Source organism: Patagioenas fasciata, chromosome 7, assembly GCF_037038585.1.
Source record: "Patagioenas fasciata isolate bPatFas1 chromosome 7, bPatFas1.hap1, whole genome shotgun sequence".
In the NCBI taxonomy this organism is placed as follows: domain Eukaryota; kingdom Metazoa; phylum Chordata; class Aves; order Columbiformes; family Columbidae; genus Patagioenas; species Patagioenas fasciata.
In genome coordinates this window covers 36,257,815-36,270,596 of record NC_092526.1, presented here as the reverse complement: position 1 = coordinate 36,270,596, position 12,782 = coordinate 36,257,815, and the positions used below count along the sequence as shown (strand labels likewise).

Here is a 12,782-nt window from a genome sequence, read left to right as displayed (position 1 = left end):
ACAAGGCTCCTGCTTTGGAGGCAGAGGGTCTGCCGAAACAGCTTTATTGCAAGAAAGACCAAGCGCAGTGGAGAGAGTGTGGCACCCCAGTGTGCATCTCCTGCTCCCACCACCACACGGCCATGCTGGGCTCAAAGGGCATTTCAAAGTGTTCCCCCACAGATACTCATCACACCCAAAAGACAGCACAATTCTGGGGATGTTCTGCCCTGGAGACCCAGTGCAAGGCAAGGCAAGGCAAGTGCCCTGGAGCAAGGCAAGGCAAGCCACAGCTCCCAGTGTCTGACTTTGGTGCTGGGGTCCATCCTTGCCCCAGCTCTGTCTTTCTCAGGGGACAGAGGCTCTGAACCACCACATCCCAGCCGGTCATGGTCCACAGGCATAGCAGCTTCTGTCCTTTCCTCAGTAGCCACAGGTACCAGCCCATCAGGGCAGGACACAAAGTTTGGGGAAAGGAAAAGGAAATTTTGAAGCCCAAGACATCTTCTTGTTTTTCCCATCAAAGGTCAAGCCCATAGGTCATGCCACTCAGAATCTGCATTCTTCTGGCAACCTGAGTCTCCCCCCAGTAAATCCCTCAGCTGTGCCATCTCGTTGTGTCAGTGATACACCTGCTCACCACCCCTGCCAGTGGAAAGCCCCAGATGAACATACCTCTAGCATCCACCCTTGAATTTCAGTGATGCTACTTCTGCAGAGCAGCTGTCCCTTATCATCCAAGGGCTTGAACCCTTTGTATCCCAGAGTAATACCTGAGGTTTCTCAAAGAACCAGCTGAGCTTGGGCTCTGGTGAGAAAACACAGCTCTGGCCACCTCCATGCCTTTTGGGCATTACCACCACATCCCAACCTGGCCGCTTGTTCTCCATCACGGCTGTTCCCCCACCCACAGCTCTGCAGGGGGACAGGAGGCATCAGGAGTACAGTCTCTATTTCCAGGTCCTTCCCAAGGCCAAATACAAAAGTACAGCCATAGAAGACCCCAGACCATGTAGAGAAGTGCAGAGCTTCACCTGAAATCCTTTGGCTCAGGGGGTCATACTTCTCCAGCCACCAGCCAGACAATGGGGCATTTTATTCCAACAAATACAAGCTGAGGGACAAACTTGCCACACTGAAAGGCAAGCTACGGGCACAGCCAAAACTGCTCAGCCCACTGCTCTCCCCTCCTGTGTTTTGTGATGGTCAGCGTGCAAAGGAGAGAAGAAACCCCCCATGTTCCAGCCCTGCAGCTCCCTGTTCACAGCCCCTCATCCTTCCCCAGAGATGCCCAACTACAGCTGGCTCCCCAGTAATCTTCTGAATAATTATATAATAGAGAGGCAGGCAGAGATATAATTTTAGGCTGCTCTGTCGATAGAAAGCAAGCTGGATTAAAAGATCAGAACAAGCAATACTTAGATTAAAATGGTTTGTTATTTTCAGCTGCAGAAAATCTGTGGCTAAAGCACAGAAGATGTTGAGGGAAGGCACATCACCTTTCTTTTCCCTTAAAAGAGCTTTCTACGTATTAGCCAAGGCAAGTCCTAGGTTTCCAACCTATATTCAGGTTTTGTTACACAACTGGTCAAAGAAATAAAATTGGTGAGTTCATACGGCATTTTATCTAAAGGCTTAAGAGCAGCATGGAGATGCTTCCAAGTTACATTTTGCTCTGCAGGTTGAGTCTGAATTAAGCATCATCAACACATCACTGCTTGTTCAGACATCAGACCCCTTGCGTCAGGAAGACCAGTGTGTGGCTTGGCAGACAAATTCATTACCTGTAAGAAACGTGCCTCCTGGCACACAGCGTGGGTTTTATTGGTGCCAACGCCTTTAGCATGTGCCTCCCTGTACCCCCGAGCTGACAGCAGGCAGATGCCTGGCTTACCAGCAGTGGAGAGGCAGCTGTGACTGGGAGAAGCCCATCAGACAGCAGTACAGCTCTCTGCAAGCGCCTGTATGGCATCTCCCTGGCCCCCAGCAAAGTTGGCGGCGTGGGGGGCCATGCTGAACCCCACGCTGACTGATGGCTTTGGAAAGGCGTGAAGGGGAGGCAGGAAAAAAAATGGTGGGAAAGGGACCCGGTGCTGCGGGCCAAGCTCTCCACAGGGCACGGCGCTTGTCAGCCGCATCCCAGATCGATGCCGCCAGCTTTGCTCATTCACCTTCAAGTTCAGATTAAGCAGAAGGGTCAAACTGGGAAATCGTTTGTCACTGGCGGGCACGTCCCCACCACCCCGCAGCCCCATGTCACGCTGTGGCCAGCTTTCCCCTTGCCAGCACGGACACTTCCCATCCCAGCACCCTACTTGCCCCACAGCATCTCCAGTCCACAGCACCAGCAGTGACCACTTGTCGCACTGTCTGGATGTGAGATGAAGCAGCAGCAGTTTCCCAGTGCCAAGTGGTCTCCAAAAACAGAGTCCTCTTCCAGGTGTCTCCTGCACCTGTAGTTTTTCTACAAAATAGTCATGGTACTACACATACAGGATCCATTCTCAGTTCAAAGGATGAAATCCCATAGGGTGAGAGGTCCAAGACACAGCCTTGAAGGAGGCTTAGCATTTAAAATGGAAACCATACTTTGCAATTTGAGGCATAAGCTGCTGGCTTGCACTGAGCTGGGCACCAGGCTCCTCTCCTGCCTGTGAATGAGGGAGAGGGGCCAGTACACAGGCTTAGGAGAAGGGAGGGGGCATTGGACAGGAAGTGTGGGAAGGCAGAAAAATCAGGCAGGAGACCCTCCTGGAGGGAAGCAGGAGCTGCGGGATGTCATCGTGTTCATCCAAACAATGCTTTAATAACCACTTACTGCAGAAAAGCCTCTTCACTAAAGCCAGAGAATAAAACCCACTTCCTGGACAGACTGGGGTTATGAGCGCTTGTGGGAGGACAGTCTGGGGACTTGGTCCCAGGCTGGACACTCATTGCCCTCAGCAAGGCCATGCCCTGGTTTTCCTCACGTTGGCTATGGGAAGCCCTTCCTCAAGAACTGTCGTGCTCATGGGGTTGCCAGAAACTGGGGAAAATGCAGAGCCCTCCTGGGGTGTCTTCTCAAGGGCACCCTTCCTTCAGCTCGTGGCCTCCAAGCTACTTGCAGGAAAGCCAAAGCCACCCTCCACCCCCAAAAGAAACTTCTCAGTGGATGGATGTGTTTGTAAGAGGCTGACAATAGCACACAGAAGCTGCAAATGGCGACAGCAGAGACCTCAGATGACGCTCACTCAAGACCAGGTACAATTGTTACCCACCACACCACCAGTGACCTTGGACAAGCCTCCTCGCAGGTTTTTGGACAACTTCTACACTCGCTGCCCTTTACTGGGTCACCTGCAGCTCCTCTGAGGAACCCTCCATCCCTTATCCAAAACACACCATCTTGTTGCAGGTATAGGGTGTTGCTCTGGCCGGTCTCTCCCAGGGTTTTGGGTGCAGAAAACAAGGATTAGCAACACTTTCAAAAGCAAAGGGAGAGAAGAGAGGCGGGTTTGTCTGCCTCTGTAACACTTCTGCTTTACAGAGCTGTCTTCTCACTCAGAGATGCGTGTTCTCCTCTTTGCTAATGGAAAATGTTGCCCCGCCGTCCATTTGCAGTAGTCAATGCCTGGGACAATGCGAGAGCCCCAGGCCAAAGCAGATCTATTTTAGTAACAAAAGCAGAATGGCTGATGAAAATGACCCCATCTATATACAGCCCAGCTTGGCTCCATAGCTGGTTTTAATGGACCCCTGTGACCAACGTGGCAGAAAGTGGGCGGCAGAGGTGGCAGGACAGGAGACCTGCACAGATGAAGGACCTTCGCAGAGAGAGGCCCCCGCAGCAAAATACACCTCACAGGGTCCCTGTTAGCGGGACTGCACTGTGCAGGGGGCAAAACCCCCTTTTCTTTCTTGCCCACACCACAGCGTAGCCCCTCCCGCAGCGCCAGGTCCCGGCGGTGCAGCAGCACCTCTGCCTGTAGAGCCCAACCACATCCTCCCTGCAGGCGTTTTACAGCCTAAGGGAGACTGCGGTGCAGCTGCAAAGACCCCTCGCTAGAATTTGGGAAGGGACTGAGCTCACCTTACCTTACCCTGCAGGCTGGCCTCGAGCTCCAGAGCGATTCCTCAGAGGGTCCGGTTGCACCAGAAAAGGGCATGCTGAGCACGGGGTGGAAACCGGGGCTCCGCGGCACGAGCCTGTAGACCAGTACACGGCAGAGATTAGGCACAGCGTGGAGGAAGGACACCCAACAGCTGCTTACCGTCCAGGAAAAGCGTATTTCAGAGAGAAATACAACACGGTTTGGATTGTAGGGGGATTCAAAATCATCAGGAGCATTACCTTCAGGTTTTCCATGGCGCAGGCAGCAAAGCCCTGTCTACACTTTTCTCTGCACTCAGAGCAGATTTGGACAGGTCCTGCCCCAGCATCTACTGACCAAGGGAAGACATCTGAAGAGCTAGGCCGTGGAGGAGGGCATCTCCAGAATGTGACTCCAGCAAGACCCCCCAAGTGACCACAGCCCAGTGGCCCAGCTGCAGGAACAGCCCCCATGGGGAGACCATGACCCAGGGGTCTCCTTCATCCAAAAAATCACACCACCACAGCAATGGAAATCATCCAGCACGTTTTCGTGACATGGGCATGGGGTTATTTTTATTGCTTTATTTTTGCTGCTGCTCCCAATAAGTTAACTGGGGCATGCATTACCCATCAATAAAATCAATCAAGCAGCCTGAGCCATTAATAAGCTGAGTGCCAGAGGGCAGAAAAACATCTCCACCGCCCAAAATATTCCTCGGGCAGTGGGATGGGTGAGCTGTAGGCCCCACTCATCGCTCAGACTTGGTGCTGCTCTTGACATGCCAGGGCAGCTTGTGTGTTATAAGGGGAAACCTTCCTCTTCATGGTGACTCAGCAGCCACCGTGCTCATCCTCAGCGACCTGGGAAGGAGCCCGTTGGCAAGAGAGGAGCCCATGGGACCCCCAAGGTCAAGCGTTGAGTCCTGCCTGCTGTTCACAGCAACATCAGCACTAAGATCAGAGCAGGCTGCTCAAGGCTTTATCGTTTTGGGGCCTGAAAAGCTCTCCGGATGGAGATTGCACAGCTTCTCTCAGTGATCAGCCATCTTCAGAATTCATGTTTTTTCTCTCTCAATATTTGATATGTCTCTCTGAATGGCTGCCATGTCTTCCAAGGTAGCAACTGTATCCCCACCTGGTGTCCCCAACAAGAAGAACAGGTCCCAGACAAATTGCCAAAAAAATTTGAAAAGCATGAAAAACCCAAACTGCGACTCACCGTTGGAGGAGCAGAGGGGACAGGCTGGGGAGGCCGTGGGGCAGAGGGCTGGTGGTCAGCAGCAGAGGCGGTAGGGGAGGACCTGGAAGACAGTACAACATCTCACCACCCTGGGGTGCCCGGCCAGCACCCCAACCTGAGAACCCACAAGAGCATCCTCCCAGCACCACCACCATGGCCAAGGGAAACCCAGGGGATGGGAAAGAGCATGGGTAAAACAGTCCTGAGCAGAGGAATACTTGGTAATTTTTTTATGCTGATCAGCACACACTGATTCCTGTATTGAGAAAAAGAAGGAAAACCCCTGACCATGGCACGAACTTCATAAAAATACATGTGGGCAAGAGGGCTCAGACAAGGATGCAGGATGCTGGAAGCATGTTTGGTGCAGATAGAATTGTAAGCCAGGCCCAAAAACTGCTATTTGGATGTCTTGCAGCCCCCTGAGATGCACAGGAGCAGCTCAGTCAAACACCACCTGACTTGTGTTTTCTGCGATTCAGGTGCAGGTCACCTCCCAGTACAGACATCCCTGCATTTCCCAGAGCACTGGTGCTGTGCTCGGGGCAAACCTCAGTTCCAGCACGAGTATGAGTGTACCTCAAGTAATCCAAAAGCTGCCTCCAAGCAGAAACCTCAGCACTGCAAAGTGCATCTTGACCACAGCTGCTCTCATCATCTCCCAGCACCTGCAGGACTGTCTCCAGAAGAGCTCTGTTAGGCACAGCCACCCAGTGTCACTGGCTGTGGCAGCTGCCTGTGTCCCCACATCAGACAACAGTGGGGTCTTGCTCATCAGTGATCAACGCAAGGCAGCCAGGAGTTGTCTTAAAAGGCAGCATCACAAACTCATGGACAAGCAACTTTTTGGTCTGCTAGTAGACTATCATCCTCACCATCATCTCCTAAATCCTCTATCCAGCACAGCTAAAGCAGAGACAAGGTGCAAATCTTGTGTCTGCTCTGGTAGTACAAGCAGAGGAGTCAGCTACCACTTTCCCTGGTTGTTTCTCTCTAGTGAAACATGGACTGGTGCCAGGAGAAAGACATCAGCAAACTTAAGCCAAAAGCTTTCTATCTTCTGATCCATGTCAGTGGAGAGCATGGCTGTATCACTGCAAGGCCAGCTTGCCTGCTAGCTCTCATGGACTAGGTTCCATTAGTAAATTGGGTCAGCAACATTCACAAGGGGTCACTCAGGATGCCGAAGGAGTCATTTGTGAGCAGCTGCCCCTCACCTGTGAATACCTGGCTGTGCCCAGAGGGCACCTTGCTTGGCCCTGTTTCTGGGACCATGGGGCATCTGTGGGGTCTAAGGTCTGCAGAGAGCATCGGGAGCTTGCAGATGTCCTCTTGCTTTGCTGCAACCCTCCAGGGAAAACTCAAACCCTTTGGGAAAACATGCTGTGGAGCTGGTGAGGGACGCACCAGATGGGATGGGGACGTTCTCCCACCACATCACCGAATTCCTTCATGTCGGAGGGGACCCCGTTCAGACCCAGTTGGGGTGCAGCAGCCCCTGCGCTGCCAGGATCTGCTTTGTTCCGCTGCTTGGGGTTTTCATCGTGTAGGGGCGAGAACGATCCTCCCCTGACCTGTGTTCCCATCATCCGCCTTACTGGGTGTTTTACACAGACAGAGGCAATGATTTTAATGTCCCAGTGAACAAGCTGTCGGGACGCATCAGCCTCAAAGGGCAGGCTTCAGCAACGGCTTCACCTCCCAGGCACTGCCTGGGCAAGGAACACTGATTCCAGCTCCCCACACACAAACGACACACATGTGCCACCAGTGCCCGTTATTTTCCAGCCTTTTAACAAAACACCCTTCAAAATCCCACTCCTAAGGAGGTGGAGGCAGTGAAGCCAAGGTGTGGGGGGCACAGGTGAGATGCTGCTGGGACAGCACGGCCGCCGGGCAGGCAGAGCAGCCAGCGCTGTAGGCAGGAGCCGGCATGACGTGATGGGACCTGAGCGCTCTGAAGCCATCAAGAGTCTCGGCAGAGATGAGCTGAGAAAAGCCATGAGCGGAGCTGACGTCTGCCCCCTGGGCGGGTACCTAATGAGCGGAGACATTGTCCATTTGGGGAGACGAGGTAAAGTTAAAAGATTTCCGAGCTGACACCTGGCAGCCTCCATCGGTATTCTTGGCGAAACAGCAAGGGAAGGAGAATGGAGACAGGGGGCCAAAACTGGTCCCACCCCAGGCTCTGCAGCTGTGGGTGAGTGGGATGGGGACGGCAGTGGCATCTCAGCATCTCTTCTCTGCTGCCCAGAGCTCCCCTCTATGTGATTTTCTGCAACATTAGAAGAGAAACTGGTGCTTCCTGAGAGCTGCCCCACCAGGAGCATCCCCAGAGGGGGGTCTGGTGGGGTCTCCCCATGCCTGCTGAGAAGGCAGCGGCATGGGGTGTGCATGTTCCTGGGTCCAGCAGCATGCCAGACGTTCTTCTGCCTGAGTTCTGGGCACGGGTACAGGCAGTCCCCGCGGCCGGGAGCAGAATGGCACTCGGCAAAGCCCTGGCCCTCAGCACCACCCAGCAGCCCCCCCCCACCGCTTCCACAAACCTAATTCAGTCAGTCCCTATAAATCCAGTATCTGTAAGCCCACTTGTCATCTGCTCTTCCCTAACTTACCTCCAGTCTCTTTGCTACCCACCACCTTCAAACGGCGCCTGGTGATGAGACGGGAGCGACGGAGCGGGAGAGAGGAGAGCCCTGTATCGCCCATCACCTCCTGGTTTTCCCCTCCAGAAAACCTGACTCTAAAAGCGCTTGTGAGCTACCAAACCTCCTCCCATTTACCCCCAAAGCCCTGGCAGGCTCGTTGTTAGTTCACCTGGGAAAGCCTGCAACGAGGTGCTTTCCTCCCCACCTGCCCACCTGCTTTCCCAAAGGCCAAATGGTTTTTACAGGGCAATCATCTCCTTGGGACCATCCTGGCTGGAAGGGGTTGGTCCTTGAGAATCCTCAAGGCTTTTTTACCAGCCAACAACAGCTGGAAAAACCTTGCCATTGCTCCACACAGTTCTCATCAGCTCCATCAACAAAAGCCCTTCAGGTCTAAACCACACCATAAGTGGGATTTTCACCCACGTAGCTTTTTGCTCCTTTCTGACAGATGTAGCCAAAACCACCCAGCTCGGGGTGCAAACCCAAGGATGGCTTTGCCCACGATGCCCGGGGGCAGTGACAGCAGTTGGGCTCTCTCCGCTCCTCTCCGGCACCCGCTGACCTGCTGGGCTTGAGCAGATGGAGCAGCTGCAAATCCCCCACTAAGCCAGGGAAGGAGACTAATCTCCTAGAGGACAAATCAGTTGGTGAGGGGAGGAAGCTCGGCCTTTTTGCCTTTTCCTCCCTCTTCTGGCAAATGCCAGAAGCACCCAGCATGTGCAGAGAGTCAGCAGCATCCCTGAGCGCAGAGGAGGCAGCGCTGGGGGCTTGGATACCCAGTGGAGACCTGGTTTTGAAACAAGCAGACATTTCAATTAGGTCACAGCAAGCTGAACCACAAGTGCTCTACCCAGGGGGATAGGGCAGCTAGTGTCTCCTTGTGGAAAAGCACCTCTGGTGAGTTTTTAAAACTTCCAGAGTGCTCCTCAGCTATGAAGGACTGAGGCTTCGCTGCACATTAGAAATTCTTGGTGGGCTTAGGAAGCCTCAGGAGTCACCACCAGGATGAGACAGACCATCTGCAGTGGAATCCCTGGTCCTTGCTAGCCTTTGGGGATGGATGGATTAGGTCCACCGGATTGGGTTAGTTTAGGTCCCCAGGATGGGATTTAGAAAGCCAAACACGCTCTCTCCAAAACCTAGACATCACTAAAAGGATTAGGAGTGACATAACGTGCCGATGTCAAAGCAGTGGAACCAGAGCTGAGCGCCAGCAGCTGAGCACCAGCAGCTACCCAGGACATCACCTAAGGCCAAGCCCATTCTGTGCCTTTCAGAAGGGTGTTTCTGCCCAAAAAAACCCATGGCAGAGGTCAACCCAAGGAGGCACCAGGCTCTGTACAGCCTGGTCCTGATCCCGGGGCCATTTGCAAGCCGCCAGCACCCTCCGATTTATTCTCCTTCTGCTTCAGAGGCAACTGAGAGCAAGGAGGTCAGCAAATGTGGTACCATCCTCCATTCTTCTGGGTAGTTTCGTTTGGGTTGTTTTGTTCTATTTTCTTCCATCCTTTCTTTATCATTGCTCCTCTTCGCTTGCTTAAGGGCTGGCAAAACTACTCCTGCCTGCTTGCAAGAGAGAAACGTCTCACAGATACTGTCAGTTCCACTCGCAAAACTCTGCGGTGTTTTCTAGCCGTGCCAGGGAGAGCTGTTGACAACAGTCATGTTAGCTCTCATAAACACTTGAAAGGAGGAGGTTGCAACCCAGGGCAAGGACAGAGACTCTACAGGCCAGGACACAGGGTATCTGGGCACAGTTTGCACTCTGGCCCTCTGGTGGAGGCGGATGGGTGGGCCGGTAGAGTCCAGAGAAGAGCTGGCTGAGGTGTAACACACATCAGCACAGCACAGCATTGCTTCTGCCACTCACCTGGGGAGCCAGAGCCCCGGCGCAGAGTCCGCACGCAAGGAAATGTCCTGGGAGAGAGAGGGTGAGCTATCGGGGTATGTCCCTGGGGACCACGGCCACCCAAGCTGAGCAGTAAAAACAGGCAACTTCAGGTCCCTCATTCGTCCATCCCCTGCCATGCACTTAAGTCTAAATTTCCCAGGAGGGGTTAACACATTTTCCAGGTGGGCAAACTGAGTCACAGCGGCACCCAGAACAGCAAGGTGCCTGAAGATGTCCCCCAGGTGGATTTTTCAGTGGGCACTAACACCCGATGATGCTATGGAGCTGCTTCTCTGCACCTCACTATGCACTCACCATCCTCCCCACCACAGCCTCATGATGTGTCTCTGCACAAGCTCCAGGAGCCCAGCCCGTGTATCCCCAAGGCATCCTCCTCCCTGACATAAAGCACCCAACACAGTCAGATTAGGAGAGCTTTCCTCAAAGCTACGAGATGTCAAAAATGTAAGCATTTTGCCTGCTGGCTTTGGGTTTTGCAGCTTCCCAAGATCCCTGAGGTTTCACGGAGTGGCCACAGGCAAGCACAGCAGAGAGACTCACCTGCCCCATGGGGCTGCACTGTCCAAGGGGACGGCTTGGTTTCACAGACACCCCCCTCCTCTCTACAGCTCCCCAAAACCTTGCCTTCATGTTATCAGTCAAATAAAAGTCTTTAAATAGTGAATTGTTTCCCTATTTGAAGGAATGCCAGAGGCATGGAGCGAGTCAGGTTGTGAGCATCTCTGGAGGTCTCTGGTCCAGCTCCTGCCCCAAGCAGGGTCATTCCAGAGATGGATTAGGCTGCCTAGCATGAAAGAATTTCACCCTGAAACCTCAAAACTTTTTTCCGAACCCTCCATTTTTTTGCCTGCACACTGGGAGGGGCTCTGCCGTGGGCTTTCCCAAAACACACAGGAAGAGAAGTGATGTTCACTTCAGGCACTGAAATTTGGATGCCCTCATCCTCATCACCAAAACAACTCATTTTTATCATTTCAGGAGAACAACAGGCAGCAGGGATCTCATCACAGATCATCCAGCTTCCTAACATCACCTGGTAAGGGGGGACGGAGTGGCCACACACCACCCCTCGGCAGCACAGAGCCAGTCCGGTGTGGCCTGGCCACCAGCCAGTGTGACCTGTACCAGGGAGGGACATGTCACTGTCACACCTGGAGTCCCTTGGGCAGCCCTGGACCTGCGGCAGGGCTGTTCCCACCTCCTTACCCCCGCGACTGGTCCCCAGCACAGCGTGATGCAGGGGCACATCTGGCAGCCTTGGGAAGGTGACGGTGCAGCTGGCCAGGCAGCTCTTCCCTGCAGACAAAAGGGACAAGAGTCAGGCTGTGCTGGTGAAAAAGCATCCTCCAAATAATGCACCCCTATGCCACACAAGGTGCTTGGCTGCCCAGTGAAACCCCCCCAAAATCCTCACAAGAGCGTGGAGCAAAGATATCACAACCAGAAACGTGTAACCACATCATGGGGGGAGTTGGGGAGGGCAGACCCCACATCATGGTGCGTTTGCACAAGGGTCAAGATTTCAAGGCAGAGATCCCTGGCAGCATCCCCAGCCCCATCTCAGCTGTAGTTTGTTGTTTCCATGAGCCTCGTGTTCATGCCATGTTTGCTATGAACACGTAGTCCCAAACCACGCACGCAGCAAAGCCGCATGCTGCGGATGAGAAATCCCTTCCTGAGCAGCAGTTCAGCTGCTAACGTCGAGAATAAGCAGAGCATTTGCTGCGTCCACTTGCAGCAGCACATCGCTTACATTTACAAATGTGTTGCTTAAGTTATTATCATACAGTGGCTTTTAGGAATAGACTCTGCTCCCTTCCCACCTCCAGCCAAGCGTGGGCAGGCTGGTGGGTTGCTCAGCCCACTGCAGGTCCCCATCCTAGGGACACCCGCACAGGTGCTTCAGCATCACCTAGCACCCATCCCAGAGATGCCACTGTCCCCCCCAGTTCCCTAAGGACAAGCCAGTCCTGGCACTGCTGGGAAGCAGCTTTTCCCAAACCCCAGGGCACTTGGATTTTCAGGAAACCGTCACCTTGTGCTGAGAAAATCTGGGCAAGAGGGTTTACTCCTTGGTGGCAGGGATGCATGAGTCATCCTCCAGACGCTGCCCTTGAAACTGAGCCAAAAAAGCTTTTACCCAAAGTAGCCAGCAATAGGATACCAGATCTGGAGCTCTAGGATTAACCCCTTCCTGGGAGACAATGGCTGGTTGCCCTCATATGTGGATGAACTCTCTTTCTCCTCCTCTGGTTGGCCCCGGGGTTTCTCCACTGTGCACACCCACCAGGCTGGTGGACACGATGCCAACGCTGCCCTGGTAAGGGCGGGTGGGACACACGCCCTGAGACCCTGGTGAGGGGCTGCTGCTGGCCCAAAGGGGGCTGGAAACACCTTGCCCACAGCTGGGGAATGGCATTGCTCTTCTGCATGTCTTGTTGCAAAGCCTGCCCAGACAGGCCGGAATCTGGAGATCAGCAAGGAGAGGAAGCAATTGAAAAAAATAAAGTGGAAAATTCAAAGCACTTCATTTTGTCATTTTCAGTGGAAAGTGTTTGGTTTTTGCACTCCTGAGTTCTTTCTTCATTAAGAAGTCACCAACCACCTGTAGCTCCTGTCAAAGGCTCCCCATTGACTGAGTCTCCAAGGGATTTCCCCAAAATGAGGGGAACCTGCACACCGGGAAATCCCACATTCCCTCCTTAACAGAAAACAGCCCCTTGGGGACACCCAAAGGAGGAACCTCTGTGTTAAAAAGAGTTTTCCTGTCAGACAGGTGCTAGCACTCACCTTCTCTGCCAACCTATTTCTGTGAAGGATCCACCCTGGGGACGCAAATGCTGTCCCCCAGCCTGGGACACATCTCTGGCATCCCCACAGCCTCCATGCAGGGAAGGACAGCTGATGGGTACCGTATGGGATGCTGGC

At 53.5% G+C, this 12,782-nt stretch overlaps 1 protein-coding gene across 32 annotated transcripts in view; it reads right to left on the bottom strand.

The window, feature by feature from the left end:
* The window catches only part of PCBP3 (poly(rC) binding protein 3), a 59,879-nt gene that overhangs the window by 43,912 nt on the left and 3,185 nt on the right, over positions 1 to 12,782 (bottom strand). For 22 of the 32 annotated variants that reach the window (XM_071811381.1, XM_071811379.1, XM_071811382.1 and 19 more), the window contains exons 1-3: positions 11,061 to 11,079; positions 5,271 to 5,352; positions 4,059 to 4,164 (exon numbers count right to left, since the gene is read on the bottom strand). In XM_071811381.1, coding sequence (XP_071667482.1) covers positions 4,059 to 4,124 — 66 coding nt within the window. In that variant the 5' untranslated portion in view covers positions 4,125 to 4,164; positions 5,271 to 5,352; positions 11,061 to 11,079. Of the gene's footprint in view, positions 1 to 4,053; positions 4,166 to 5,270; positions 5,353 to 11,060; positions 11,151 to 12,782 lie in introns of those variants that run through there. The other 10 variants (XM_071811397.1, XM_065840920.2, XM_065840924.2 and 7 more) reach the window with 6 other exon arrangements.